The sequence below is a fragment of the Oryzias latipes genome, chromosome 6 (genome assembly GCF_053564925.1).
Source record: "Oryzias latipes strain Hd-rR chromosome 6, Olatipes_Hd-rR_3.1".
Classification (NCBI taxonomy): domain Eukaryota; kingdom Metazoa; phylum Chordata; class Actinopteri; order Beloniformes; family Adrianichthyidae; genus Oryzias; species Oryzias latipes.
The window spans coordinates 29,379,461-29,389,426 of NC_136242.1; the positions used below are offsets into that span (position 1 = coordinate 29,379,461).

The window sequence follows — 9,966 nt, forward strand, 5'->3', positions numbered from 1 at the left end:
AGTATGCTGGCGTGTTCAAAAGCCTGCGTTCATATGCCAGGCGTGTACGTAGCTTTATAGCCGTGTAACACAAGTTCACACCGAGCTCAGCTTCCGCATTACTGTTGAACATGCGTCAAAAGTCAAACCAGTTGAATTTTGACCAATCAGGGACTCTTATTTGGAAGTGGCGAATAGGTAAACTTTTTTTGTTTGAAACACTTCACACACCCTTTGATTGTTGATATACTGAAAAACGGCAGCTTTTCACCACAGCCTGCTTTTATGCAAAGCGTTACACAGAATGCTTTTTATTGTTGGATGCCGATTATCTTATCAAACGACATTTTGAGTCTCTAATCTGGGATTTGAACCCCTAACCAAGTGCTTGGCAGACAGGTTGCTCCACCCAGCGGTTCTCAGCCACCTCCTGTCCCAGAGCTGACTCCACATGAACCCTCTTGACAGCAGCTCTCCCTATCACAAAGGTTTGTTTCTCTCCTCTCAATCATCTCTGCTATTCGCCGAGCGGGAGGATGTTGTCGAGGAGTCGGCTCTCCCAGCCTCCTGGTTGGAGGTCGCCTCTCAACACGCCGGCAGCCATAAGTGGGTCAGCATTTTTCTTCTGGCCACACAGGCGAGCAGCGGCACTCAGGAAGCGTGCGTTCACGTTCAGGCCCCCAACTAAACTAAGGAGGCGTGACGACACAAGATCGCGGCACAAAGGAAATTCTGGAAACAAAATCACTCCCAGTCAATACGAAAGCGCCTGCTTTGGGCTTCCCGCAGGATCAGCTACAGGTTCTTAGATTTACGATCGTATTCATAGATAAAAACCAAAAGGTCCTTAAAAATAATGTCAAGAATTTAGTTCAATGTTTAAGGTGATCACATCTGGATATGGCATGGAATATGAGCTGGTGAATCGTAAATTTATCGTAGAACTGGACCAACTCTGTATTCTTATGCTGGAGCGTCTGCCCTGAAAACCATAGACCGTAAAAACGACGGATGAATCAAAGTGAAACGTCAAACATAGAAAATGACTTCCCTCCGGGTCAAAATCCCTCACCATTGCTTCCCGATACGGGCGCCGCCATGCTGACCCCAGTCGACAGTGATCGTTGCGAGTCGCTCTGAGTCATGGTATCTATGCCAACTACTGTCGCCACTGCCGTGGATACGATGACTCAGAGTGACTCGGACCAATCACTGTTGACTAGTTTCAACATGGCGGCGCCCGTATCAGGAAGCAAGGGAACTTTTATTTGGGAAAACGAGAAGGGAGGGGTTGAGGTGTCCATTGTTTTTCCAGTCAATGCCTGAGACTGGCAGACTTTGGGTTCAATTACAGGGTCTGGTCTCATGAAACCCTGAATGGTGGGCAAAGCGCAGGAACAAGTGTTGGGGGCTCAACAACTGTTGTATGTACTGCTGTGTCACCGTTGTCTATAAACCGAGCCCCCCCTCCCCCTTAGGGGACTGAATTTCTTTTAAGGCTGAAAAGAAGTACAAACCCATCGGGTTTGCGTTTTGCTGATTGATGGCAAACTCATGCCCAGGAATCCACTGCCTGGTTTGACTCAAGGGTTCGATCGCCATTCTCGTGCTCAGAGGTGACTGAGAAAACCGTGTGGCGGTTTGAGACGGGCCAAAACGTGGTTTTGTGGTGTGACAGCAGAATTCCCCAACGTTATCAATTACGTGCCATTCCAGGTCACGTGTGATGGCTTGTGACATGTGACAGTGTGAACCAAGGTGCAGACCACAAGAGCAGACCAGAAAAACTACATCCGAATTTTCAAACTATGCTGAGATACACACATCAACGAAGCAACTCAAGGCCAAGGAAGCTGCAACCAACGGTTCTTGTTTACCCTGAAATTAGCTCCGCCCCTTTCATTGCTTTATTAGAGTAAGATGAAGAGAAAAAATTCAACATGAGTTGTTTCAGATGTTACCGGACAGCATTTAAGTGACAAGACGATTTTAAGAGTCAAAGCAGCCCAGCTGCAGTTAGACAGCTGCAGGTCTATGGCTAATAATTGAAGTTGAGGCTAATAATCCTGTGAAAGACGGACTCCAACAACGGTTTTCCTCCGAATTTCGCTTTAGAGGTGCAGAAATCTGTTTGTTTTAGTTTGAGCTGCTGCAGAGGAGATTTCCCGGCCGTCCCTCAGGCGGCTGTTGGCTGGTCAAAGTTCGAACCCTTCCACTCCAATCAATAAAGAAGGCTTGACAGCTAGCAGAGTTCACAGCACAAAACAAACACACAACAAGGAAGTGTGATCGCAGCAGCACACTGCCTCTCTGGGCTCCAGCACCAGGACGTCTACACTCCGTTACAACAACACAAAGTCCACACACCACACAAAAAGAAACTAATCACATTGCTTAAAGTAATATTCAGTGGAGTAAAAACCACTTCCAGGAAGTTGGTTCGTGATTTCAATCAATGGTTTTAGGTGAATTTGTACATTTGTAAGACTCACTCTGATGAAAACCACGTTTTTGGTCTCTGTGGCATTTTTCTACAGATGGACCACATATATAAAGATAGTAGGGCTTGCAAACGACTAGATCCATGTACGCCTTGGTTCCACTCGTCTGAACTGGAATCTGGCTCCAAACTGTTCGGCTGGATAGCTTCAATATTGCTCACCATTGTTGTTGCACTGCTACTGTTGGCTTGGGGTTGTGAAGAGCTGTAAGCTATCGACAGAGCATGCAAACAGAGAGCTCTCAGAAACGGGGAGGAGGAGGGTGCGCCAACAGTCCCACCAACAGCTCAGGGAAGTTTCTAATGAACTCCTGCCGCTCTGCAGAAACTAAGTCTTAAGAAATGACAGGGTTTTTTTACTTTTAAAACGGCACAATTGTAATTGAAAACCACTTTTTATTAAAAAAAAGAAGAAAATGGGAAAAATACATTGTTCTGAGGTGTTGGTTTGTGGTTTTAAACAACGTGAGTTTCTGACTGCAGAATTGACAAAGCCGCTGTTATTCGTGTGTGTGTGGGTGTGTTATTGTGTGTGTCAGATTGAAACAGAAACTCACATCTCACAATGATGCGACTGAAATCCACGTTCCATTTAAAAGGTGGGATTAAATCTTAAAAAGGCTCAAGGAAAAGTCTTTATTTTCACCAGCTAATAGCTGCTGACATCGTTAATCCCAGATACACGTGTCATTTTCAGATTACAGTAATAATCTGAAAAAACAGTTCCTAATAATCTGTCAGAACCAAACGACATCCCATTTTCAAGCATGACCTCATCAGACCAGAGGAAAAGATGACATCGAAGATACAACGTTACCATGAAAGGGTCGTGTTGTGGTCGTGTTGTTTCAACCGGATTTCACACAATAAATTCAAATGTGTGTGTGATGGAAATTTGGGTTAACAAACTCCATCAGCCACTACGAGGAATGCAGAGTCATTCAGCCTTTAAAAAGTCTGAAATATCCTAACGTCCTAATCCAGATCCTGCCTTTTGCACTAAAAAAGTGTTTTGACTTCATACAACTTGATAAATGCAGACTGTGAGGATTTGGTTCTCCATCAGCCGCTGAAAAAAGTAAAAACAAAAAACATGGCAACTTCTTCTGTTCTTTTACTCGCTGGAACAAAACCTGCGTATCCTTTGCGTTTCATCTAGACTGAGAGTTTGTCTCAGATTAGATAACAGACAAAAGCACCTTTGCATTTCAGGGTTTTATTCCCATAAAATGCAATTGAAGTAGGAATGTGCACTTAAAGGAAGTCAACAGCTATGCAAAGGTTTCATTCAGGCGGACGAGCCTCCAAGTTATTCCAAAATCCAAACTATGACAACCGACAAACGAAACACGAAGGTTCAAAATGCATAAATAAAGTAATTAATCATAACCTAAACATTTGGAAATAAACGCCAAAACATTTTTTCTGAACTTAACCACCTGACAGATGGATCTCACTTCAAATGTGACAAGACCTTAAAGATTCCCTGCAAGGAAAATTGGGTTTTTAGCTCGTTCGAGTGGATTTTTTTTTCTCATGTTGGAGAACATATATTATAAGAAAATTAGGAATTCAATTGTATTTCTTTCTTCAAATTGTTATGAATCAGGAGCAGATGACAGAAGGTCATTTGAGAAAGTCTGTAGCGGTGATGTAGGTGCTACAATGGGCAGGCCACAAGCTCCCTGCTCTGCTCCATTCTGATACATCTATCTGTAGACAAATAGATCCATTAATGTTTTCATTTTCCTCGTCTGAGCTGGAATCTGGATCTGAACTGTACGGCTGGATTGCTCTGATATTGCTCGCCATTTTTGTTGCACCGCTAAAGTTAGGTTGGAGTTGTGAGGGGCTGTAAACTAGCGAGAGAGAGGGTAATAAGATGGGTGATGGGAAGAGGGGATGGGCTTAAAATCCCGCACCACACAGAGGCTGTGTTGTCCTTGTGCCGCTCTGCAGAAACTATGTCCTCAAAAATGACACAGGTTCTTGGATTTTGTCTAAAAACCGCATAATCATAATTAAAAGACCACTGCTTTAAAAATAGGTCAAAGATGATCAGGGTGAGTCTTTAAAGAACTGATCAATACAATATAAACTCTATGTTTCCAAATGTAACAAAGTAAATCAAAGGAATATTCAAATAAATGACAGAAAAAAGAGCTCTGAAAATGCTGAATCAGCATTCATGTTGGCTCCACAAACTTCCTCATGTGTACAGTTTTGGTCCTGAAGTTAGAGGGACGCTTGTTAGAAAAACATTTTAAACTTCTTTTTATTTGATAAATCGGAAATTTGAACGAATTGGATTGTTTGTGATGATTTCTGTCATTGAAGATGTTAATTGCTGGATGCGTGTTTTTGCAGAGAAAACATGGAGATGGTCGCGCGTAAAACGCTTTCATGTTTTGTTTTGTTTTGTTTTTCTGAATTTCTCAGAGCCAGCCTGACGGGCCTCCACAGGTGAGCAGCCGAACTCCGCGCAGGAGGTCCTGATGCAGTCTTCCCGATCAGAGTCGCTCCCGCAGCTGCTCGGAGGCGCTCGGGCCTGTTTGTGTTGGCAGCATCAGCTGATCGGCAGGAGCCTGCAGGCCGCAGAGGAGCGCCCTCACATCACACCCTCTGACGCAGCCCGACACTCCGGAGCACACCGAGCCAGAGCCCCGGGATGGGGGGGGGGGGGGGGGGGGGGTGCCGGGGCTCGAACGGGCGGAGAGAAGGCGTAAATTACAATTAAAATGCGTCAGGAGGAGCCGCGCGTAATCCCGGAGGAGGACAGAAAACAAAACAGCCCGAAAAATGCGAGACAAAGCGCTCATTTTTATGCAGGCGCGCACAGATAGGGGGGGGGGGGGGGGGGGGGGGGACTCACTGTGGCAGAGCTGAGGCAGCTGTCCGTCAGCGTGAGGTGGTGCGGCTCCCATCTCCGCAGGAACTTGGACGTGAGGATCTTGCTGAGGAAGGTGCGCGGGTGCTTGAGCACGCACACCTGGATGTCGCCCTCGTGCAGCAGCTTGTAGCGCATCCCGCTGCTGCTGCAGTGGTGCAGGGGCCGCTTGCAGGGCCCCGCGCCCGGCTTGGCGTTGTTGTGGCCATCCGACATCTCCCCCAGCAGCGGCTTGCTCTCCTCGCACTGGTAGAACTGGTTGTTGTGCAGCTCCCCGCCGCCGTTCACATCCATCTCCCCTGATCCAGCAGACTTGGTCGTCCGAACGTTTGGAGCCGCCGGGGGGCTCAGGACTCCGCCATCGGGGGGCCCAGCCGAGAGAAAAACGAAAACCAGACACGGATAAGGTCGCGGGAGGGGGTGGGGGTACCTACCGACCCACCGCCACAACACTTCTTCAGTTAGTGCGGCGGGCCCACGCACAGCCGCGGGTTTCACAGCAGCAGATCCAGGCGCAGGGGGGTCTCTGTAAGCCCTTCACGATAATCCACCATTTCCGTCCGCGCACAAAGCCCGTGAACTGTCTCCACGGTGCGTCTTCACTCCCACCCACCCCCCCGAACCGTCAACGAGCGGCTCAGTGTGTTAGGGCCATGGCCTTATCCGATCCGTTCGCCCCTCCGGGGCCGAACGCGGTAATCCTCGGCGGGGGAGCGGCGCCGCGCGCGGGGGTCTCCTCGGGCGGCAGCTGTGCGGTCCCTCCGTGGGCTTTCGTGTCCGTTCGCTGCCTCGGTTTCGTTGAATTCGCCTTTCTGTCTCGGTGTGAAGAGGAGCGTGCACTCTCCGCTGCGCCGCGCCGATTGGCCGCTGCTCGTTCATGTGATCGCCGACTGACGTCAAAGAGGAGGCGAGCGGATGAGCCGCGTGTCTTTGTGCTCGAGTGTCTGCCGCGAGGACGCACGCTCACCCCCACCCCCCGCGTGCGCGAGGAAAAATGCAGGAGGAAGCACGAGCTCCTAGTGACTCCCCGCCTCTGACTAAAACAAGAAGAACAATAAAACAAAGAATTTTAAACGTTTTTACTGTAAAATTATAAAAATACAATAGTAAGAAATAAAATAAAGTAACGATCAATGATATTTAGTTATTATAAAGAGTCCAATATTTATGAAATATTTTACTAATTAATCTAAAACAATTACCTTTTTTTACTGTATGTAGTTTTTATTAGGATTCTGTTGAGGAATATTTTCTTATTCTACTTCATTAGAAATACTTCTATTTTAAAAACTATTGTTCCACATTAATGAAATCATTTATTCTTTTAATCTTTTCTTCGTTTAACATTATTTTTAATTTTATTTTCATTTTTATTTGATCATTCTTTAACCTTTTTTATAGTTTGTTTATATGAAAATGTGATATTTCACTGTTTCTTTAAGTTGCACTACTTTGCTTCTTTCAATTTTATTTCGATTTTTGTGTGTAAATCTTTCATTTTTTCCATTTTTTTCCAGGTTTTCTGAAGTATTTTCAGTCTTGATTTGCCTCTTTTCTTTAGTTCCCATTGATTTGTTTTGTACTTTTTTCCCTCATGGATGCACCGTCATCAAACGAGACATTTCTGCAGAAAAACAAACAACTTTAACCTGCACAGCTGCCATGTAACATCACTGCAACTGGATCAATGAGACAAAAGAAACAATAAAGTGAGTAATATTTGTTGTATAATTTTCCAGAACTCTTTTCTGTTGTGGAGGAGTAGCAGGAATCAGCTCCTGGACCTTTGGATCATGTTTGGCGACCTAGTATCAGAATCTTGTGGTGTTAGGAGCATAAGCACTTGTAGACGACCTCCTTCTTGATCGGGACATGCACGGCCGATAAACTTATTTGACCTTCTGTAGAAATCAGGGAGGTTCCTGTGGTGCAGAATGACGGGCCAGACTGGAGGAACAGCTTTTCCTGCGTTCATGGCAACTCAACTCATTCCATTCTATTTTTTTCCATTCGTATTTATTCAATTGTTTCTGTACATATTGGAGATTTTTGGTTAGACATGTGAGTTACAGTATTTTCTTTTTTTATTTTATTCCATTTTATTTTCTTCACCACTCCACAATAAAAGGATTCTGATTCTGACCGGGATCAGCTGATGGGACGATATCTGCTGGTTTGTAGCGTTCAGAGCCTCAAGTCCAAATCAAAGCTTCAAAGCTTCATGATTTTGGGTTTTGTATTAAACACCTACACCAAAAATGGTGTCTTTGTTGTTTCTAACATGTTCTTCTGGTTTTTTCACATAATAGGGGACATTTATGAAATAAATTAAGCTCAAAATCGCGTTTCTTTTACTAATTGTTGTGAATCAGGAGCAGACTAAAAAATGCCGTTTGAAAGATCATTTTTGTGGCGTATTTGTAGAAAATACGCTGAGAGACTCCGAGCTCTCCGCTTCGCTTCATTCTGATGCATCATTGCAGACAAATGGATGCATCTACGTCTTTGTTTTGCTCATCTGAGCTGGAATCTGGCTCTAAACTTTACTACTCGCCATCGTAATGTTAGGTTGGGGTTGTGAGGGGCTGTAAGCTAGCGGGAGAGCATGTAAACTAAGAGCTCTCAGCAACGGGGAGCGAAAGGGGGGTGGGGTTTCTCCAGGCCAACAGTTCGGCCCTCAACTCAGAGGTGAATTTCTAATGAACAGAAACTTTGTACTACAAATTTTATTTCTTTATTTTGGCTAAAAACGGCATAAATCAAGTATAAGATCACTGGGAACGATTTTAGAACAGATCAAAAGTTGATCAGAGTGAGACATTAAAGTGAAATTTGAAAAGAACAAAAAAAGTGGACCCCAAACCAAATGCACCTTTAGGAGACCCTAAGTCAGAGCAGAAATCCATGTGAAGGAACCAAGAAGGCAACAATTTGTTTTATGAAGTAGAAGCTTTTTCAAAGTTTTCCAAACATCGCAGCTGGATGTGCCGAGATTCGTGCTTCAAAAAACATGTCAGGAACTCTGTTCTTCATCACGTCCCCTGATTATCCTTACAAAACCACAGAAACATTAACAACAGGGAGCCGGAAACATAGAAGAAGGAAGACTGGAGACAAATTACACGAGAAACACCAAAGAGGAGAAGATTAGGAGAGTAAAAACGTTCTAGAGGAAAAGAAACTGAAAAAAGCAAAACGATGACAAACAGTGAAGCAACTGAAATAATGCAATGTTCTGCCGTAAATGACGCAGAGCTGAACGAGTCGACTCGCTGAAACATGTCTGCTTTCCGGAGGGGCTTCAGCAGAGAAGCAAAGGGAAACCTGAGAGGTGCATCACTCCTGCACATCAGCGTCGAGGAAGCCGCGCTGTGAGAAACCCATTTTTTTTTAGGTGGAGATATTAAAGCGGACTTCTCCGCTTCCTCGCCATCCTTAGAGCTTCTACACCTTTCATTCAAACTTCCATCAGGAAAGAAAAAAATAAAACTGGGCACGGAAACAAGTATTTGTTGAAACCGCTACGCTGACCTCCGAGCTTCAAACACCCAGTAAACAAAGATAAACAAAACCAAAACAGGAGTTTGTGGATCGGCTGAAAGATCTCATCAAGCAGCAGATGATGATTCCATCTAAAGAAAATCAGGAAACAGACTGTTTAAATGGGAACGGGTTAGACATTTCTGCTGCTTCAGGACTCTTCAGAGGAGTTACTGACCAAAGGAACGACTCCAGAAAACACAGGAAGGCTGGAAGCAGAAGAATATGGAAAGAAGAGCAGGCCTCACTGAACTCAGTTCAGGTCAGAGCCCACGATTCAACAGTCAGACAGAGACTTTTGGAAGAAACTGGATCCACGGGAAAGTTTAAAGATAAAGATGATGCTGAGATACAAGAACATAAAGACGCACATTTGACAAGATCATCTCCGCCATAAAAAACAAAACAAAAGTATTCTGTGGATTTATGAGACAAAAACAGAACTTTCTGAAAAGTGTAAGACAGGACAGCATTTCAGAATAACAACAGACAAACACGGTGATGGTAGTGTGATGGTTTGTCATAACCGAAACCAAGAATTCAACTCTCTCTCAGTCTATTAATCCAACTGCATGGAGCTCCTGAAGCATTTGAATCAAAGTCTGGACTTGCTTTCATTTCAAGCATCATTTCTTGCTCTCCTGATACGTCTGAGTTTAAACAACTCTGAAAAAACACACAGACCAGACAAAACCTTCACTGACAAACGCCAGATGATGACGTTGCTGCTGCCAGGTCAGATTACAGGCCACTTTGCTGTTTTTGTAGCACTTTTCTCATGTTGGAGGACATATATTACAAAAAATAAGTATCTCTTTATTCAAATCGTGGTGAATCACAATCACTCACAGGGTAACCAATAACTTTTGCACATTTAAAATTATTTGCACACATTTGCCTGTACTGTTTGTAAATAGCTTTTAAATTATACCACCTTATTTGTTGACATTGATTTTGTTTTTATTTTATTCTATTTTATTTTGTGATTACAATGCTGCTACGGCAAGGCACAGATTCCCCCATGTGTGTCGATCAATGAAGCATTTCTGATTCTGATTCT

The 9,966-nt window shown here is 44.3% G+C and overlaps 1 protein-coding gene across 1 annotated transcript in view; it reads right to left on the minus strand.

Annotated features, from left to right (window-relative positions):
* cmip (c-Maf inducing protein) overlaps positions 1-7,619 on the minus strand; it is a 45,184-nt gene extending 37,565 nt beyond the window's left edge. Inside the window, exon 1 of the mRNA XM_023955992.2 lies at positions 5,352-7,619. Within this exon, the coding sequence (XP_023811760.1) occupies positions 5,352-5,660 (309 nt within the window). The 5' untranslated portion in view covers positions 5,661-7,619. The remainder of the gene's footprint in view (positions 1-5,351) is intronic.
* Positions 7,620-9,966: the final 2,347 nt, after the last annotated feature.